Consider the following 21,615-nt stretch of genomic DNA (forward strand, 5'->3'; position numbering starts at 1 on the left):
TTGGTTAGTCTCTACCTTCAAACTGGTTATGACCTAACCGGTGTTTGCACAGTAAGAGCTCATTTCACCAGCTAACTATGTCCACATATGGTAAACATAATACAGATGCCATGATGGTCAGTGAGGGGTCTAATGCAGGACTGTTAAGCACCAAACACCACATGCACTTCCCATTTGCACTGTAAGAGTAATTCCATTAGCTGTCCTTCTTCATTCAAGATGCAGGGTACTCAACAATTAAAAAAAAAATTTGTATTCAGCACTGCAAATGCAGTTGCTTCTCTTCTGATACTGAAGGATCCTTATGTAGACAGTGTGTTTGACACCCTAATTAGGCCATTGCCTGCAGCTGATGGGCTCCAAAAAGAGCAAAACTAGTAGGTCCTGCAGTACTGGACAAAAGAACTTCAAAGATCTTCTGATACCACAGAGAAATCTGAAAAATATCTCTGCAGAATAAACTGTTTGCCTTTTCCATTATTTGTTTAACTAGCTGTTATTACTTGAGACATTGTTTGTTACTAATTTAGCCTAACTAGTATAAAGTGGCATGTATGACAAATCTTATTCCTCCCTGGAAGTCATTATGCTATACTGGTGATATCATAATTGTTCGTGGAAAATACTGCATTACAAATTCAGGATTGCAACTTCACATGCAGAAGAAATGGCCAGAATAGATTCCTTTAAAACAGAGATCAGACTTCTGTGATGATGTTGTTATAAATTTATATTTTGCAATCTTTGATCATTTAATGTAAAATGAGTATTTTGAAAATGGAGCACCATATGTGCTTTTCTTTCTCTATAAAATTGTTTTTAGCCTCCATTTTCCTATGTGACAGGTGATTTTTGCTCTTCATATTCCTTTTTCTGCTCACTTTTTTTTTTTGTCTTCTTCTTTCCCTTCCTCCTCCCCCCCCTCAATATCTCTGTTTTGTCCTTTCCTTCACCTTCTCTTTTGCCTTCTTACCAGCTTTCTTCTCACAGTGCATTGTTACAAACTAATTATGGTAAATGTAGATTCAGGAAGATGGTTGTGATGACAGCTTTTTTTATCACTTGATAACTTACTTGTGACTATGCCTCTAGTTATAAAATCATGGTTAATAGCCCTTTTAAGACAAACTACAATTAAAGACATGGTCAGCTTAATTTACAAATAACACAGTTCAATTTATGACCATATAGCAGTTTTTAGAATCATAGCAATGTTAGGGCTGGAAGAGATGTCATCTAGTCAAATCCACAGCACTGAGACAGGATTAAGACTACCTAGACCATCTCTGATAGGTGTTTGTCTAACCTATTATTAAAAACCTCCAGTAACGTTGATTCCACAACCTCCCTAGATAACCTGTTCCAGTGCTTAATTATCCTTATAGCTACACAGTTTTTCCTACTATTTAACCTAAATCTCCCTAGGATAGAGGGCAGTGTGGGATTCAGGGGTCAGGGTAGAGGGCTGGGGTGTTTGGGGGGGTGTAGGGCAGAAGACTCAGTGTGTGTGGGGGGTTCAGGGCAGAGGGCTGGAGGTGTGGGGGGGTACAGGGGTCAGGGCAGAGGGCTGGGGGGATGGAGGTGCCGGGCAGAAGGCTCTGGGTGTGTGTGGAGCAGCTTGTGGCAGGGGGCTGGAAGGGATATTTTTTTACAGTGTTTTTTGACAATCTATTTTGATTTTTGGCAAATTTTGACTTTTTTTTTTTTAAATAAATAATTCTGGTTGTGGAAGAATCAGTTTAGTTTTTTCAGCCCCACACCCACCTTTTCAAGTGGGGAAAAAAGGTTTTTTTTTTTTTTAAAGTGTGGTTTTCCCTCTCTGTCTTTTTCAGTGGCGGAAAAAAGTGAGGAAAGAACAATTAAACGTCTAAATGCTAATCTTTTTGTTTCAATTTAATAAAAAAATGAAAATTTTCAGGAATTAAATTTCAAATTACAAAATTTTCATATTACAAAATGTTTAATGAAATTTTTTAAAAAAATATTGACTAGCTCTAACTGTAATTTGAAAAGAGCACAGTGGTTTTTTTTTTTATGATATAAAAGCAGCCTAAGTTTCACACAGACCCTGATCTTCTACCACCTTAACCCACAACATTGTGTCTGTTATTTGATAAAGGGACAAACCCTATCCTTTTCATATTTAAAAGTGGCCCATTGTGGTTCCACAACATAAGGTTGGGGAAATGCTGGGACCTTGTAGGTCCATACCCCACACTTGTTGTGGAGCACAGCTCCTTTGAGGGCACCCTGTGTTCCACCATGCTGAAGGTGTGAGGCCATTGGATCTGTGGCTATGCAGGGCCAGTGGATCTGTGGCTCTGCGGATCAATTTGCTACCGCCCCCGCACCCACGGGGATGGGAAAGAGTTCCAAGGTCATTATTACAACCTTAAGGCTTTAGTAGCAATGATAGAATTGCTCTGTTTTTACTTTGCAGCTATAGGATGATGATTCTGTCTGTAACAAACCCTCTCGCCATGAGTTCTCTCCATTTCCTTAGCCCAGTGGTGCAAATATGGTGGTATGGTGCAGTATGCCATACCAATAAGATATTTACAGCCGGTACTCCGTACTCGAAAGACACAGGAGGAGCAGAACATGGGGCCGCTGGCAGCTCCTCCGGCGTGGCTGTACCGCCCCTAGCTCTTCCATGCAGGTGCGTCTCTGTCTGGAGTCTGTACAGCCCCGCCGAAGGACAGGGCTGTGAGGGGACGACAGCTGTGCTAGAGGAGCTGCCGGCAGCCCCACATTCTGCTCCTTTCGCTGCTGTGGTTCCGGAGAACCCTGTGGTTCAGAAGTCTCCCGCGCAGTGGGAGGAGGACAGAGCCCCACCCCAGGTAACGTGGGATGGATCATGGGGAGGGGCCGGGGAGAGTGCAGGGCCCTGGGCTGGGGGCGGGGAGGGGTCATGTAGGGAGGTCACGTGCCCCTCCTTTAGCTGGTGCCCTGCAGTGTACTGGTAAGAAATGTATTCTACTTGCACCACTGCCTCAGCCCAATTACTTGATTTGATGAAAGGGACAGGATTTGCCTCACACGCAGGAACGGGGTAAAATCTGAAGTGAATCAGGTGAAAAATTGCTACCCAGAGGACTGAAATGAAAATTGATTTGGCAGCAGCAATAGTTTGTGGAAAGCTCTCAGCCATCAATGGTGAAAACAACTGATGGAGGCATAATGAGTTACTGCTGTGTACTTGGAAGTAAATATTAAAACAGTAAAAATACTAAAGATTTTTAGGGGAATAATAGAAAAACAGGAAGATAAAACTTGGATGCCTTTTTGGGGTAATGATACTGACCTTTGTAAAGAGCTTTGATATCTACTGATGAGATGTGGTATAGACTGGGTGGTGGTGGTATTAATCATTATTTTTTGTTTGTGGACCATTATGCTGAGCAGATAGTCTTTTGAATTTGTAAAAAGCAACAAAGAGTCCTGTGGCACCTTATAGACTAACAGCTGTATTGGAGCATAAGCTTTCGTGGGTGAATACCCATTTCATCGTTCGGTGATGAAGTGGGTATTCACCCACGAAAGCTTATGCTCCAATACATTTGTTAGTCTATAAGGTGCCACAGGACTCTGTTGCTTTTTACAGATCCAGACTAACACGGCTACCCCTCTGATCTTTTGAATTTCTGTGTGGTTAAGATATGTTGTTTTAATGGTTTTTAGTAATTGTATACTTTATTGGTGTCATGAGTTCTTGAGACATCAATTATCAGCCATTCTATGGATAAGAAGTCCTCAATAATGATGACTTGTAGCTAGAATGGCTGATGATTGACATCTCAATAACTCATGAACATGAATTTATTATAGTAACACTTTGAAGTTAGAAATATGTTTGTTACTGCAGTTATTTTCCACTGTATCATCTGGTTTTTTTTCTATACAATAAATACATTTTCTACCACTAACAGAAGAAGTGGACTGTCTAGTTATAAAATGTAATGTTAGAACTGTCTTTCTTAATTAACAGCCCAGAGGCTAGATTCTGTCTCCTTGAGACTGAAAGTTGATTATGTCAGATAATTTATCAGTTTTATTAGAATGTAGAAAACAGTATTTTGATACCTGGATCAGTGTGATGACTGCACCAAGGAGACAGTCTGGACTTGCAGTTCCTGCCTCAACATAAAATAAACCCTTATGTCAGGCAGGATTCAAACAGAAACAAGAATGCTCGAGTTTCTCGTAACTCGTACTCAATAGGAGTAAATTTCCTACAGCTCTCAGTTCAGTAAGGAATTCATTTCTCTTTTTCTGGCTCCCAGTAGAACTATACAGTCCTTTTCCTACTGAGTTTATATCCCAGCTCTCTGATGACAAAACTTCCTGATAGCAATTAGTCTTACATATCAGTGACAGTTTCTTGAGGAGAGTGCTGATAAGTCTCAGTGGTAGCACCTCTCTCCCCTCTGGTTTCCTGAATCAGGATCTTACTGTTGGTTTGATAGGTCTCATGCAGGGTATAGCTACCCAGTGAGATGCATTCCCTCTTACATAATCATGGCCACACTTTAGGGAAGACCAGTTTCTCATATTACTGTTATTTTATGGCCTCCACAATATAATAGATGCTGCATAACCATGTAGGAAGACATGACCCCTGCTCTGTAGAGCTTGCAATCTAAATAGACATACAAAGAGAAGACAAAAATAAACAATCCCCCCCCCCCCCCCAAAAAAAAAAGACCAAAAGGTGTGGGATAGCTATGGGAAAGTATGACAGAATGTGAAGATCATGTGGCTACTTATGAATGTCTTTAGCATGGGTGTGTTTGGGGTTGAAATGGAAGAGAAGGAGTTGGAACAAGAAAGGGAAAAAGGGAGCAGCATTAATGTTTTTCAGTTTTCTTATCTAAAATAGTCTTACATATAGAACATCATTTTACAATATCTTCCCAAGAAAAGAAAAAAATGGGAACTTTGTACTTGATTTCACAGGGAGCAAGATTGGGACATTAATGAAGGAAAATGGTCATCTGTTATGTGCCTTTATTTAATATGTCCATATTTTAATCAGTTGAAGCAAAATGTACAAATTTCATTTCTTAGCAGTTTATTCCTCCTTCCCCAGTTTATTTCTTTTCTTCCAAGTTTTTCATCGGGATCTATGTATTTTAGCCTGATAGCTCTTTATTTCCTATTTAAGAAAGCCCCTATACAGCATCTAGTTTTCATTGAAGGTTCTGCTTTTTAATCAGTTCTCCAAGAATTCAAGATTCTCCCACTCTTGGGATAAGTGCATTTTGGGTATGTGAACCCAGAGCCTTCTAGAAAGCAGCATTTGTTGGGTCAGTATCCTTCCCCAACTCCTGGAGGTATAAAAGGAAGGGTGACCTCAAACAATCTTTCCCTGTACCTTTTAACGGTTGAAGGCCCTGTGAGCTGGGAGCCCATTCAGGCCCAAATTCTCTGCAGGTATAACTCTCCACTGACTTCATAACATTCTTATTTTATCAAACCAAATTTTGGGCCAATTTAGACTTTACAGTGTCTCTAGTTTAGTTAATAAAATCTGCCATTAAAATCTGCCATTAAAAACTCTTTTCTAATCTTCTCAATCTAGGCTGTTTTGGCCATCAGAAGCCATCAGAGTTACTTCATTGATTATAGTGATGTTGCAGCAGCAGACGTTTGGGCACTCACCTAGATACATCCTTTATCACTGTTTTTTTCCTTTTTTGCATGCTTTTTTTTTTCTTTAAATATTATAGTAAGTCAGTTCTGTAATATGTGTTTGGGTTTTTTGTCTTCTTAATTGCTGGGCCTGTGGAATGGCAGTTCCTTCTTAGGCTGCTTCCCTTTTCCCAGAGTCAGTCTTCCTGTTTGGGTGTTTTTTTTTCCCAAGGGTGTAGATCTAGAGGACATGATCTTGGAGTTGTTTGTTTATTTACTGTGGTAAATAATTTAATCATTTTTTCCTATCTTAGTTTGCTGAGGCATAAAGAGACAAGGCTCGTCTTAAAGCTTGTGCTGAGCAAAAATCTAGATTGATAAAATCAGGTGAAGAGTTTAGGTTTTATAAAAATAAGTTTCCTCAAAACCCCAGATAATAAAATTGTTTCCAGTTAAAATATTCTAACAGAAAAAGAGATTTTTAAACAGTTTCTTGCAGCGTTTTTGTCCACACATTGTTACATTGGTGTTACTGTATGAGACTCAGAAAAGGAAAATGAATAGATTAATTTTTGTTAGACTTTTCACTGAAAGCAGTGCCAAAAGAAAATAAGTTCAATAATGAAAAAAAGATTTGCAAAAATTATTTCATTTCTATTAAGCTAAGGTAGACAAAGGTCAGTTTAAAAAGACTTTTATTCTAATTGTTGGCATTGAGCTTTTATTTCAAAGAAAATCTGCTGGAAGAAGCACATGATTTTGTAATTGTGTTGGCATACATGATAATTGGTTATACTCATATATTAATCAGATGCTCAGAACTTTGCCTCCATGTGACAAAAAATTAGCCAAACGTTTTACATTTAGGAGTAAATTCAGTGAATGGTTTTTTTTTTTTTTTATGGGAACATAAGAATATGGGAATTGAAGTCACCTCACAGTACACTGCGTCTACGTTCTGTTATTGCAGGCAACTCCATTTTATGATCCAAATTATAAATTTATGAAGATCAATTTTAAAACTAGATAATTACACCCTATTGCCTAAGTAATATCAGCATCTAAATGTTCTGTACACACAAACTACTTATTCATGTCCGTAAGAGCTGATTACTTATTCATGTCTGTAAACACAGGCCGAGGTGGCCAATATGGCTTACTGCTTTGAAGGCTCGCCTTGCAATGAAGTCATGTGACTTTCCTCACTTGCTTATTTGGGATTAGAATACAAAATCTGCCGGCAACCTAGTTACTCATTTTAAGTAGTAAGCCATGTCATTGTCAAGTTTCTATGTGTCCATTTTGTGTTTGCACACAAGACTTCTCTTTCTCATTTTAGATGAGAAAACACTTTCTTCGTATGTCCACTGAACTTTTAAAATATAATTTTTTAAAGTTTTTGGTGACAGTAATATTGTTGTTCTGTACTATAACTGTCATGTCAAATGAACTTGTAAATGTTTTTTTTTTTAATTTTTCCTGCTCTTTGTACTTTCATTTGCCTCCAAAGGATAGGACTCACTGAGGGCCCTAGCCTGCCATGCAGGCTGATTCCTTATGCGGGCTAAACTCCCATGGATTTCTGTGTGAATTTAGACTGCAGGATTTGTCCCTAAATTAACAATCATTAATATTGTCTTTGTATATCCTATTCCTTATCTTTGAGGTAGTTTATGAAGATCTTTCTGTCTAGGTGATTAACCTTCCTATATGTTCCATTAAAATATGCAAAAAGAATTTGGAATGATACATGGTCTTTTAAATTCTTTTTATTTACCTCATTTCCTTATTTTTTAAGCAAATATGCCCTTTTATCTATTATACACTTCTACTTCTGCTATTTAAACACAAGTTAACCGTAGAATGTTTCTTTAATGAATTCCATTTTGTTAAACAAATAATGTGTAATGTTAAGAAATTGCTGAACACTTTTATTGCTATGTGAAATGCTTTGTTTTTTGGTAATTGTTTTTTGTTTTGTTTACAGAATGCTCTTTTTAGTTGCATTAACAGAAATGAGAGTAAGTATTCTCTATATAGTTAAATTTATTAATATTTATTTCTGTCCATTTTTATTTTCCCTTCTGTATTCTCAGTATTTATACCCCTACACCTACAAGGGATGTGGGTGCGGGTGTGTGGGAGGGAGCTCATGAGTGAAATAAATGGGACTATTCACATGAGTAAAGTTATATGCTTAAGTGTTTGCAGGATCAGGCTTTGTGTGTATTTTTGTATATATATTTAGTTTAGATGTAAATATCTATATTTGTTTATCTTTAACATTTTTATTACTAGGGGTATTTGAACAGTTTCTTAGAAGTTCATCTGTTTCTGCTACTTTACTCCATTTTATGATTTAAAGTGAAAAATAAGTAACAGGCATAGATGAAACTTCAATCAACAAAGTTACTGTCTTGCCACAAATGTCTCTATTAGTAGAAAAAAGATGGAGGGGAAGAAATGATAAAAGGTACACACATGGAATTCTCTCTTCATAAAACATTTCCCAGGAAGTGTCTATGTGTATTTAATAATGTGGCAACAAATATTTTTATGTGAATGAGCCAGATTTATTCGATCTCTGGTTTTTTGAATTGGGGTGTAACCTTTTGTAACTTTTATGTTGAAATGTTCCCAATTAATATTAAGTTGTTAAAGATAAGAGTGCAATAAAACCCAACTAGTTTTCAGGTTCCAAGATCTAGGTCGGTTACAGAAAAAATTATTTAGATCACTGATTGACACTTTGATAAAACCAACCTTTATTTAAAAGGAAAATGATTAGTTAAACAGGCATGCAATTATCTCTTACACAATACAACAATTATACTTGCGCTTTTTCATCTTTAAAAAGAAGAACAGGAGGACTTGTGGCACCTTAGAGACTGCCACAAGTCCTCCTGTTCTTCTTTTTGCGGATACAGACTAACACGGCTGCTACTCTGAAATTTTTCATCTTTGAGTTTATTAATGGGTGATCAGTCCACTGACTGAAGTACAGTTTTATATTCCTGGAACCTAGTGGTATCCTTTTTGATGTTAATTGGAGCGCTCTTGCAATTAGCAAAACTACTCCTTTTATAATCTGTTATAATACTAATTAACATTAAACTGCCCCATAGGATAATTTGCCGCCTCCTTATTGGCTCTTTACATCACACATTATTTAAATTAACATCTGGGCCAAAGTCCTTCCCATACTATCAATACAGATAGCATTTTAATAAAACATCCACAATTCTTAAAAACAATCATTAAAAAGCTTGCTCAAGCTTGTTATAAGCAAACCATAATGGTAACATTACCCTGGGTCATGTTCCTGCTAACTTTTACTTTCCCATAACACTGTATCTCTAATTTATCTCTAACTTTCTCAAACTAGCAACTTCCATTTTCCAGAACCCTCTACACTTAGGCCCCAAACCTAACTTCTGCTTATTTCTTAACCTAAGCTATCCTATAGGTTACAGGGGTCAGCTTCTCTCTTTAGTCCTTAGTGTGTATATTCTAATTGTACTACAATACATGTATGGTTGTATTACAAATATGTAAAAGCAAAATAACTGAAACTAGAATCTGACTGTGTCACCAAAACTCTCTCGAGCCCAACACTAGCTATAAGGATTTTTCCACCCTTGGAAAGCCCAGAAAATATTGGCCCCTTTACCAGCCTGCAGACACACACAATTTCCATGTGTCTGATAATTATTTTAGTAGAGTTTGCAAAAATGGGGTCCTTTTTTAGAATAGTAAGTAGTATGAATGTCATTCTAAATCTTTAAGTGAATTTATTGGTGGAGTACGTATGTTGTTTTTATATATTTATGTGCACAGGAACACACAGTTGTTTTTTCATGTGTTTCCAGTGGGATCAGTTTGTTGCAGTTATGCAGGACATCATACAAACTGCCGGGAATATTGTCAAGCAATTTTTCGGACAGACTCTTCTCCTGGTCCTTCACAAATAAAAGCAGTTGAAAGTTACTGTGCCTCTATTAGCCCTCAGTTAATACACTGCGTGAACAACTACACACAGTCATATCCAATGAGAAACCCTACAGATAGTAAGTAAAACGTTATAAAATGCTTTTATAACATTCAAAAATAAAAAAAAATTATTGAAATGGAATATATAATATATTGTTAGATTTTGGAGTGAATGTTAATTGTTATAATCTATTAATGCCATAGATCACTCTCTGCTTTTCTTCAGAGGGTTCAGTCTGCTAGTATTTAAAGCTAAAGAAGCATCTGCTTGCCATTGTTGATTTTATTTAAAAATGTTTATCAACATGTCTTAATGTAAAGCACCATCATAAAGAATACATTTGTTGTTGTCATTACATAGCTGCCGCTGATAGATGACAATTTTTATTCTTTTGAATATTTAGGTTTGTATTGCTGTGACAGAGCAGAAGATTATACCTGCCAAAGTGCTTGTAAAAAGATTCTGATGTCAAAGAAAACAGAACTTGAAATTGTTGATGGACTTATAGAAGGATGTAAAACAATGCCTCTGCCTCAAGATCCACTTTGGCAGTGTTTTCTTGAGAGTTCAAGGTCTGTTCACCCTGGCGTCACTGTGCATCCTCCTCCTTCAACAGGCCTTGATGGGGCTAAATTGCATTGCTGTTCTAAAGCAAACACGTCCACATGTAGGTCAGTAGCCTTTTTTGTTACCCCTCCCTCGTTATAAATAATTAACAGTGAAAATGCTCCAGAAGCTTCCCAGGTGACAGATGTTCTCATTCAAGTTTCAAATTGGGGTGGTTTGTAGAAGTTCAGCAAATTGGCTCCTCCATGATGTCAGTCATCCTGTGCTCCAGTCTTAACTTTCATGAAACAATATCTTTCAGGCGAGAGCTATTCCTTTTATCTCAGGTGAGTACCAACCAAATTTAGGAGAAACACGCAATGAATATGCTGTATCAATGGCAGCTGAGTGCAGTGGCAGATACTGGGGCAGGATGAAGTGGGGCATTTAGTTGCTGATAAGAATTAATGGGGGAAGAATAGCTTCAACTACATATCTTTTTCCAATTTGACCCACCACAAATATATGCTTGAAAAACTTGCCAATATGGCCTTTACCAGTGAAAGCTGTGTAGTGATTCTGAATTAGAACTGAGCAAACAGTTCACAACATACAATTTATTCTAATAGCATGAGTCTTTTCTGGTCTCATATGTCCATATACCATTTAATGCTTGAATAATTAATTTGTAATTATTAAAATGATTCATGAATTGAAACAATTAAACATAATTGTGTAGTTTGTGACATAGGTTACCTAAATTATTGTACAAATTATGTAGTAATTTATAATAATCCCAGTTTACCCCATGTTGGAGAGCTAAATCATCCAGTGAGATTACAGAAACAATACTATGTAACCTAAGTGTCAGTTGTGAATTTTACAATCATTAACCATTTGAAATTTGCTTGTGGCAGATATTCAAGCTAAAAAATGTTTTTTGCAAACATTTGCCATAATAAAGTTTAAGTGTGTTAATGTCCACAGAAAGCGGACCCCAAATAGTTGCAGTAAACCACAAATTCACTTTTGAATTCAATGTATATTTTGAGATTTTTTTTTGTCTATTTGCTTGGAACTTCTATAAATGTTCCATTCAGTTTTCCCTCTGTATTTGATTCTCAGCTGTTATTTATTAAATTTGGTTAAAACTGTAGGTATAGTAGGTAAGATTTCAATAATAAGCCACTATTTCTTTCCAAATTAAATGTTTGCCTGCAAAGCCACTTAATTTATGGTGTAATATCTAAGCTCAGCAAGAGATTACCCATTTGCAAATTTTTTATTTGCAAATTTTATGAGCAAAACTGATTTGGACGTTTAGAAGATTCTTTGCATGTATTTATTAAAAAAAAAAAAAAAAAGGCAACAACTTTTCACCAGTATCTGTTTTGGGGTTTTTTGGAATTCATATGATTCAGAAACACCTTCAGTGATATCAGTGAATTTAGCCTTAATGTTTTCGCTTTATTTTAACATGCGTTTGGGCAAAGACTCAAATACCTGAAAGATTCAATGCTTATGGCTAATTTAATGATTTTTCATTAGGCTTTCAAGCTGTGATAATGTTAAAAGAACATTATTAAGGTTGCAGAGTCAAGCAATCAAAAATCAGGAAATGCCAGAAATAAAGTTGCTTATACAACCTTAGTTTTCTATGTAAGAGGATGCTCTGTGGGGATGGTGAATGCGCAGTCTGTTCCACACTAGAAATGTAAAAAACTTGAGCATGTTCTGTCAGCAATTTTAGCTGATAAAACTGAAGAAATCTACTGAGCATGTACAAACTGTAATTTTTTTCAATGGCTTATAACTTGGCAAAATTTGGGTGAATTTTCATGGAGATGGCAAAATACACAACCCTGATAGAAAGATCACCTCCTTAGCCAAATTTCAAGTCCCTGCTCCAAAGCATGCAGGTGCTAGAGCTGTTCTCAAAAAAGGTCACCAGAGTTTAACGTGGGTAAAACAGTGTGTTCCCCCCTCCCCCCAATCTCCTTCTCTGAACAGCTAAACTGTTTTGACTGAAATTTTCTAAAAAAAATTCTGCCTGAGGGAGACATAAAATATGTAAAACTTCATCCCAAATGGGTATGTTTGGCAAAGTTATAAGCAACTGAAAACAGGATCTTATAATGGAGAGATGTCCTGGAATTATGCAATGCTGCTTCTCCTCCAAGATAGAACAATACAGTGCAGAACAATCAATATAGTATCTCTTCTGTTATTTACTTAAATTGGTGTTAAATTCTCAATTTATTTTAGTCTGCCTTCAGTTTTTCAATACGCTGCAGATTTTTATATTTCAATGTGGAATTGTATTGTAGTCGTCTGGGAGGGGAAGTTGGAGGTTCTTGACAGCTGGGTAAGGGAGAGCTGTAGTGTTTGCCACCCAAGATGTGTGTAAAGTGGTGTAGATATTTTTGGACCATGAAAACAGCTGAACTGCCTCAAGCTTTGGGTACTGGTGGAAGACAGACATCTTCTCTTGCTCCCCATTTTGGACACGAGTGTATATAACCTGAAATTGAGGGATGGGGTTAGAAATTTTCCCCTCCTTATTGCCATCTGAGTTATCACCCACAGAAATGGGTGGGGCGATTCTCACCTCAGGGTTACTGTTTCAGGCTCTCTGCAAACTTCAGTAGGTATCTTTGCATTGGTTGTACCCACTTCACATTTTGACATTTTCTTCACAAGCATCACAGCTAGACGGTTACTTTGCTTTTTAAAGGAAAGCTCCGCACTCTGAAGAACATCTGAATGGTCTGTCTGCATCCACATATTGGCCCAATCCTGCAAATTGTCTGGATGTCAAAAACCAAAAACTTCAGTGAGAATTTTGAAGGATGTGGGTTTTCATAATGAGGACCAGTAGTTTCTTTTTGTATGGTACGAGACTTCTGAAAAATTGCTTTTATTTTAATTTGTTTTTCAGGGAGTTGTGCACTAAACTTTATAGCACAAGCTGGGGCAATACACAGAGTTGGCAAGAATTTGATCGCATTTGTGAGTACAGCCCAGTTGAAGTTTCCATGTTGACCTGTTTAGCAGATGTACGCGAACCTTGTCAGCTGGGCTGTAGAAATCTCACTTACTGCACTAATTTTAATAACAGGTAGGAGAAATGTATTAAATATTTCATAAAGCAATTCCTGTGTTGAATAAATTTTTTTCAGATTAATATTCTTCATGTTATCGGTGTTTTTTTTCCAAAGATTGTTTTGTAATCAGTGACTTTTTTTTATTTAATCATTAAGTAAAATCTCTTTAGAAAGGTTTTTGAGAAAGTGTTTAATTTAGAAACACAAAGCACACTTCAGAAAGACATATTCAGTGCTATCATGATGCAGCTGATTGGAATAAAAGTTCATGTGTATAGTAAAATCTTGCTGCTCGTTAGTAAAATGTTTTCCCGACTGTTCCTTGTACAGACAAATAGACATTACTTGCTCATTGTTGTTTTGTTTTAGAGATGTATCAAGTTCTAGATATGTATCTAGTTCTACACATAAGAATACCAGGGCTGTCTCCAGGCACCAGCACAGCAAGCAGGTGCTTGGGGCGGCCAACGGAGAGGGGTGGCACGTCCGGCTCTTCGGCAGCAGGTCCCTCAGTGATTTTTTTTTTTTTTTTTTTTTAAGAGGGAAGGCTCTGCCGTGGAATTGCCGCCAAAGAATGACGTGGCAGTGGTAGAGCTGCCGCCGAAGTGCTGCCGACCACGGCTTTTTTTTTTTTTTTCTTGCCACTTGGGGCGGCAAAAACGCTGGAGCCAGCCCTGAAGAAAACGTTTCTACAAACGTTCTTAAAATTCATTGCTCTGCCGTTTATGAAACAAAACCTGGATCTTTTTTATTATTTTCATGATTTTTTTAGTTTTGAAATATTTCGGAGACCAAATTGTCAATTTATAAATAAACCTTCAGTTCTTAAAAGCAAAAAAACCTGGGTTATCTTAAATACTGTACACCATATATTGCAAAATGTAGCCAAAAAAATAGTTTTTCATATTACATTTTAAAATTTTCCTGAGAGAGCACTAGAATGTCTCATAATCTGTTCTTTTTCAGAATTCTTATTCTTTCAGAAATGTAAAAATCAGAGTTATATTCAGGGAGCTTTTTTAAAAAAAATTGAATTTTCCCAGCAGATTGTGGTGGTGGTGAATGTGCTCTGAAAGAATACGAATGTATTTGTTTTTAACCTCGTCCCTTATATAATTAAATAATATATGTAAAAATAAGGTACAGGGTCACTAATGAATACATCAACAATTTTAAATGTGTATATATGAAAGTCTGTCACTGAGTTAGATCCCTCCATCTTTGTCTAGGAATTACAGATAATGATATAGACACAACAGGTGAAATCCTTTGAACACTTTATTTTCTCATTTTTGTTACTTTTAAGGTAGCTTCTTGAAATGATTTTTAAAAATCATTTCCTTTCAGGTGTTCACAATTGTCTTTTATACCACTATGACACATAGCATAGGGTTCTAGAATTTGTTGTATAAAGTAAATTTATTTTTTCCCTTCTGTATAAAGATGCTGTATTAACTTTTTCCTTTAAGACCAACAGAACTTTTTAGAAGCTGCAATGCTCAGTCAGACCAAGGAGCCATGAATGACATGAAGCTTTGGGAGAAAGGAAGTATTAAGATGCCATTTATAAACATTCCTGTTCTTGACATTAAAAAATGCCAACCAGAAACATGGAAGGCAATTGCTTGCTCACTGCAGATTAAACCTTGTCATAGTAAATCTAGAGGAAGTATTATCTGCAAGTAAGTACATTCATAAGTCTTTTTAACTTCAGTAGTTTTTCAGTTTACATATAAACCAAAACCACAATCTACTATAGTACTGGGTTTGACTTGCCTTAGAAAAGGCTAACACAGAAGGAATGTGATATTGAATAGTTGATGTACTTCCAGTAAAGTCAATGGGAGTTGAAAGTCCTAAGCCCTTACCTGAATAGAGTGTAGAGAAGAATCTCTCTGTGTTTCTATTATAAAGATCATTTTTTCAGGTTTTTACATCCTGCTTTACCTATATAAATAGACAAGACCGAGGTTGGAAGGGCAAACAGTGGTGCAGAAGAAACTTGTCCAAGGTCACACAGCATTTCAGTGTAACAATTGGAGAAGACCCACGTCTTCTGATTCCCAGGAAAGTGTTCTTTCCATTAGACCATTCTGCCTCTCCTAGGCAGACTAAACTATATATATTATATATAACCATTTCCCTGCAAGACTACTTCATGTCTGTTTTTTCTTGATCCCTGCAATGCTTGAACTGGGGGAGAGTGGAAACTCTTCATCTCCTACCTGAATTGCATTCAGTAGAAATATTCTCTTCTTCTTCGAGTGCTTGCTCATATCCATTCCATTAGGTGTGCGCGCGCCGCGTGCACGATCGTCGGAGAATTTTCTACCCTAGCAACACCGGCGGGTCGGCTGTGGAGCCCCCTAGAGTGGCGCCTTCATGGCGCTGAATATATACCCCAGCCGACCCGGCGCCCCCTCAGTTCCTTCTTACCGCCCCTGACGGTCGTTGGAACTGTGGAGCGCGGCGTAGCTGTTCTCCACTCTCCCTAGCTTATTCAGTTATTCACAGTTATAGTTATAGTTCTAATTGTTTATAGTTAAATAGTTGGTTATTCACTTTGTTTATAGTTGTTATATAGTTGAAGGGGATTAAGGGGGTTGTCTCCCCTTTTTCCCCCGTCCGCGTGGCCGGGCTCATGCCCAAGGCTCCCGGCTTCAAACAGTGCGCCTCCTGCGCTAAGCCTATGCCAATGAGTGACCCGCACGACTCGTGTCTGAAGTGCCTGGGAGAGTCCCATCAAACAGATAAGTGCAAGATCTGTAAGGCCTTCAGACCGAGGACCAAGAAGGAGCGGGACTTTCGGCTCCGGCAACTCCTTATGGAGGCGGCACTTAGCCCGGACGCTCCATCGGCGCGTCAGGCCCCGGCACCTAGCACCTCGGTGCGCAGTGCCCCGGCGGCACCGACCATTCCGACCACGTCGGACAAGCCTCCACGGCACCGGACCTCGTCGGCACCGCACTCACAGCAAGTCCCTCGGCGCCGTTCATTATCCCCGGGACATAAAAAATCCCATAAGACGGGGACCTCCGTGCCGAAGACGCCGGCTCCCCCGGTGCCAATGGTAGAGCCGCGTCCGCCTGTGGAGCACCGAAAACAGGTGCCTCCAGCACCGTCGACTCCGGCTCCGAGGCCGTTGAGTCCGGTGCAGACAGGGTCACCACCGCGACCGGCGGTGATACAGTGCCTCCCGTCGACCCCAGAGACCTTCGCGACGGCGAGAGACTTGATCGCTCTCATGGAGCCGGCACCGCCCCAACCACCGGCACCGTTGACTCGTCCGGTCCAATCTAGGGGGAAACCTGCCTTGATGCGCCCTCCATCGCAGGGGCTGGAACCACGGCACCGGTCCAGGTCCCGAAGCAGGTCCCCACGCCGCTCGCAGTCCCGGCGCCGGATATCACCTCGGCACCGGTCGTACTCGCGGCCAAGATCATCGTCGCGGCACCGCTCTATGTCTCGGCACCGCTATGATCGTCGGCACCGATCGACATCGAGACGTAGTTCTCGGCACCGATACGATCGACGCTCGACGTCGAGAGGCCGCTCCCGGCACCGGGCCTACTCCAGGTCATCGTCCAGGTCCAGATCCGACTCCCGGCACCGGCGAGGTCATCGGCACCGATCGCGATCTCGGCACCGATCGCCGGCACCGCGTAGAGAGAGAACATCTCCAGACCGGCACCGTGCGGCACCGTATCCCACGGGATTCGTCTCGGCGCAGTCGGCACCGCCATGGCCATCGAGATCGGTGTCTCGCTCCTCTGAGGACGTATCGAGATCGGCATACCCCCCTCAGGGGCAAGCCGAGGAGCAAGATATAGGCCATTGGCAGGAGGTAGCAGAGGACCCTGCTCATGGCCCATCTCACTGGTCGTTCTGGACCCCGTGGGCGTACCATCAGGCGCAAGGGGCTCCAATAACTTCAACCTCTCGCTCGGGTCACTCTGATAGAAGGGCCCCAGAGTCCACCATCTCTCGCCCTCCTCCAGGGGGCATGGAGGCTTCCGTGTCCGCACCACCTGACGTCCTGGACCCAAGGGCAGGTGATGCTCCGGCCCAGGAACAGGGAGACCAGGACCCTCCCTTGGATCCCTTACCACCGGAGGCATCTTCCTCTTCCTCTCCGGATGAGGCAGTGGCGGGCACGTCGTGCACAGGTCCACCCCCAATAGATCTTCGGGCTCATCAGGACCTCTTACGTAGGATGGCCCGTAATATGGACCTATAGGCGGAGGAGATAGTGGAGGTGCAGGACCCCATTGTAAATATCCTCGCGGCGGATGCCCCATCAAGAGTGGCGTTGCCCCTGATCCGCACGATGCAGGCTAACGCCACTACGATATGGCAAACTCCTGCCTCTATCCCACCCACAGCGAGAGGGGTGGAAAGAAAGTACTTTGTCCCCTCCAAAGACTACGAGTACTTGTATACCCATCCCCAGCCGTGTTCACTGGTGGTGTCATCAGTGAATGCAAGGGAGCGCCACGGTCAACAGGCCGCAGCGCCCAAATCGAAGGAGGCTAAGCGCCTCGATTTGTTTGACCGTAAAGTTTATTCAGCCGGAGGGCTGCAACTTAGAGCGGCTAACCAGCAGGCGCTCCTGAGCCGCTACAACTTTAATTCCTGGAACTCTATGGGGAAGTTCAAGGAATTGGTTCCCCAAGAGTCCAGGGAGGAGTTTGGGGCCTTGGTAGAGGAGGGTAAGAAGGTGGCTCGGACCTCCTTACAGGCCTCCATGGACATAGCGGACTCGGCTGCGAGAACCCTGGCTTCAGGTATCGCTATGCGGAGGACCTCCTGGCTCCAAGTTTCGGGTTTGCCCCCTGAGTTGCAACAAACCCTGCAGGATTTGCCCTTTGAAGGACAGGGGTTGTTCTCGGAGAAGACGGACTCTCGCCTGCAGAGCCTCAAGGACTCCAGGACAATCATGCGCTCCCTGGGGATGCATGTTGCGGGTCCTCAGCGCAGGCCATTTAGGCCTCAGCCTCAGCGCTTCTACCCCCCCCCCCACCTCGTCAGAGACAGGACTCTGCCCGGAGGCGGGGGCGAGGCGGTAGAAGAAGGTGGACCGGCCCTCAACCTGGTCAGAACCAAGGGCCACCAAGGCCACCCGCAGGCCCCAGGCAGAACTTTTGAAGGTGCGGTCGAGGACGGCGCCCCAGTCATCCCCCAGGATCCAGCCCCCTCCTTTCGGGATCGCCTCTCCCACTTCCACCGTGTTTGGTCCCTTATAACTTCGGACCGTTGGGTCCTTCGCACGGTGGAGAGGGGATACGCTATCCAGTTTTCTTCAATCCCCCCCTCCCACCCCCCTTCCCCGTCCCTCTTCAGGGACCCTTCTCACGAGCAACTTCTTATACAGGAGGTTTCCACGCTCCTTGCTATGGGGGCCATAGAGGAGGTTCCAGTAGAGTTAAGGGGCAGGGGATTTTATTCCCGTTACTTCCTGATCCCCAAGTCCAAAGGAGGTCTGCGACCCATCTTGGACTTGCGCGGACTCAACAAATTCGTAGTAAAGTTGAAGTTCCGCATGGTCTCTTTGGGGGCCATTATCCCTTCCCTCGATCCTGGAGACTGGTTCGCCGCCCTCGACATGAAAGACGCATACTTTCATATTGCAATTTACCCGCCCCACAGACGCTTCCTGCGATTCGTGGTAAGCAAGGTGCACTATCAATTTGCGGTCCTTCCCTTCGGCCTATCCTCGGCCCCAAGAGTGTTCACGAAATGTATGGCTGTCGTGGCAGCGTACCTTCATCGGCAAGGGATACAGGTGTTCCCGTACCTAGACGACTGGCTGGTACGCGGTCGCACCAAAGAGCAAGTTCGAGCTCACGTCCACATAATAGTGCACACATTCAACGAGTTGGGCATCCTACTCAACAAGGACAAATCCACTCTAGAACCTACCCAGAGAATAGAATTCATCGGCGCAGTCCTAGACTCCAGACGTGCACAAGCCATCCTGCCAGACAACCGCTTTTGTACCATCACGAGCCTCATTCAAGGGCTCAGGGCCTTCCCAACTACCACGGTGAGGTCGTGCCTCACCCTGCTGGGCCACATGGCTTCCTGCACGTACGTAACCAGGCATGCCAGACTTCGGCTTCGCCCACTCCAGACCTGGGTGTCATCGATATACCGCCCACATCGGGACAGCCTGAACATGGTGGTCACGGAGATCAGGACCGAGTTCGGGACCCTCACCTGGTGGCTAGATCACAATGTGGTTTGCGAGGGGATGCCATTTCACGCCCCACAACCCTCTCTGCACCTGGTCACAGACGCTTCATCTCTGGGTTGGGGCGCCCATCTCAACGAACACCATACCCAGGGCCTGTGGACTGCACCCCAGCTAGCCCTGCACATCAATGTTCGGGAACTGATGGCGGTGCGCCTGGCGTGCCAGGCATTTCTCAATCTCCTACGTGGCCGTTGTGTGTTAGTTCTCATCGACAACACCACGGCCATGTTTTACATCAACAAGCAAGGAGGAGCACGTTCGTCAATTCTATGCCAAGAGGCCATTCGCCTGTGGGACTTCTGCATCGCCCACTCAATCCATCTCACGGCATCGTTCCTCCCTGGAGTCCAGAACACTTTAGCGGACCGACTCAGCAGGTCCTTTCAGACGCACGAGTGGTCCATCCGTCCGGACATCATACATTCCGTCTTCCAGAAGTGGGGGTTTCCCCAGATAGACCTGTTTGCTTCTCGAGACAACAGGAAATGCCACGTGTTCTGCTCCCTGCAAGGTCGAGCTCCGGGCTCCCTCTCGGATGCGTTTCTCCTTCCCTGGAAAGACCACCTGTTTTATGCCTTCCCTCCGTTTCCTCTGGTCCACAAGGTACTGCTCAAATTGCGCAGAGACCAGGCACAGGTAATTCTGATCACTCCAGCGTGGCCGAGACAACATTGGTACACCACACTGTTGGAACTCTCGGTTCAGACACCGATCCCGCTTCCATTATGTCCAGATCTCATCTCGCAGGACCACGGCCGGCTGCGTCACCCCGAGCTGCAATCACTCCACCTCACGGCGTGGTTGCTCCATGGTTCACCCAGGCAGAGCAACAATGCTCGCACTCGGTCCAACAGATTCTGCTGAGCAGTAGGAAGCCTTCAACACGGACCACATACTTGGCCAAGTGGAAGCGGTTCTCCTGTTGGTGCGAACAACGAGCCACGTCCCCGTTACAGGCACCTATTCCTCTCATATTGGAATATCTCCTCTCCCTAAAACAGCAAGGGTTGGCGATATCTTCAATTAGAGTTCACCTGGCCGCTATATCAGCCTTTCACCCAGGAGAACTCGCGTCCTCGGTATTCTCTAACCCGATGGTCGTTAGATTCCTCAAGGGCTTAGACCGGATGTACCCACAACAACGTCAGCCCGTTCCGACGTGGGACCTCAACCTGGTTCTCTCCAAGCTCACGGGTCCTCCATTCGAGCCACTGGCCACCTGTTCACTTTTGTACCTATCCTGGAAGACAGCCTTCCTCGTAGCCATCACCTCAGCAAGGCGCGTTTCTGAACTCAGGGCGCTTACATCCGAGCCCCCTTACACAGTTTTCCATAAGGATAAAGTGCAGCTTCGTCCACATCCTGCCTTTCTCCCTAAGGTGGTTTCTCCATTTCATATCAACCAGGATATATTTCTCCCGGTCTTTCATCCTAAACCACATGCTACTCGCCAGGATCAACGTTTGCATTCTCTGGACGTACGCAGGGCCCTGGCTTTCTATATTGACCGCACAAGGCACTTTAGAAAGACGACGCAACTCTTCGTTGCAGTGGCCGACCGAATGAAAGGCTCACCGGTCTCCTCACAACGCCTATCCTCCTGGATTACGTCTTGCATCCGGACTTGCTATGACCTGGCAGGTGTCTCAGCACCGCACCTCACCGCTCACTCCACGAGGGCCCAAGCTTCCTCGACGGCTTTCCTGGCGCAAGTTCCGATCCAGGACATTTGTAGAGCTGCGGTTTGGTCATCAGTCCACACATTTACAGCTCACTATGCACTAGTGCAGCAGTCCAGGGACGATGCTGCATTCGGATCAGCGGTTTTGCACACAGCAATGTCTCACTCCGACCCCACCACCTAAGTTGGGCTTGGGAGTCACCTAATGGAATGGATATGAGCAAGCACTCGAAGAAGAAAAGACGGTTACTCACCGTTGTAACTGTTGTTCTTCGAGATGTGTTGCTCATATCCATTCCAAACCCGCCCCCCTTCCCCACTGTCGGAGTAGCCGGCAAGAAGGAACTGAGGGGGCGCCGGGTCGGCTGGGGTATATATTCAGCGCCATGAAGGCGCCACTCTAGGGGGC

General features: G+C 42.7%; 1 protein-coding gene across 16 annotated transcripts in view; it reads left to right on the forward strand.

Annotated features, from left to right (window-relative positions):
- RECK (reversion inducing cysteine rich protein with kazal motifs) overlaps window positions 1–21,615 on the forward strand; it is a 141,368-nt gene that overhangs the window by 59,474 nt on the left and 60,279 nt on the right. For all 16 annotated transcript variants that reach the window (XM_005292626.5, XM_042841818.2, XM_042841814.2 and 13 more), the window contains 5 exons: window positions 7,619–7,652; window positions 9,501–9,698; window positions 10,026–10,293; window positions 13,107–13,286; window positions 14,742–14,954. In XM_005292626.5, the coding sequence (XP_005292683.2) occupies window positions 7,619–7,652; window positions 9,501–9,698; window positions 10,026–10,293; window positions 13,107–13,286; window positions 14,742–14,954 (893 nt within the window). The remainder of the gene's footprint in view (window positions 1–7,618; window positions 7,653–9,500; window positions 9,699–10,025; window positions 10,294–13,106; window positions 13,287–14,741; window positions 14,955–21,615) is intronic.

This window comes from Chrysemys picta, chromosome 2 (genome assembly GCF_011386835.1).
Source record: "Chrysemys picta bellii isolate R12L10 chromosome 2, ASM1138683v2, whole genome shotgun sequence".
In the NCBI taxonomy this organism is placed as follows: domain Eukaryota; kingdom Metazoa; phylum Chordata; order Testudines; family Emydidae; genus Chrysemys; species Chrysemys picta.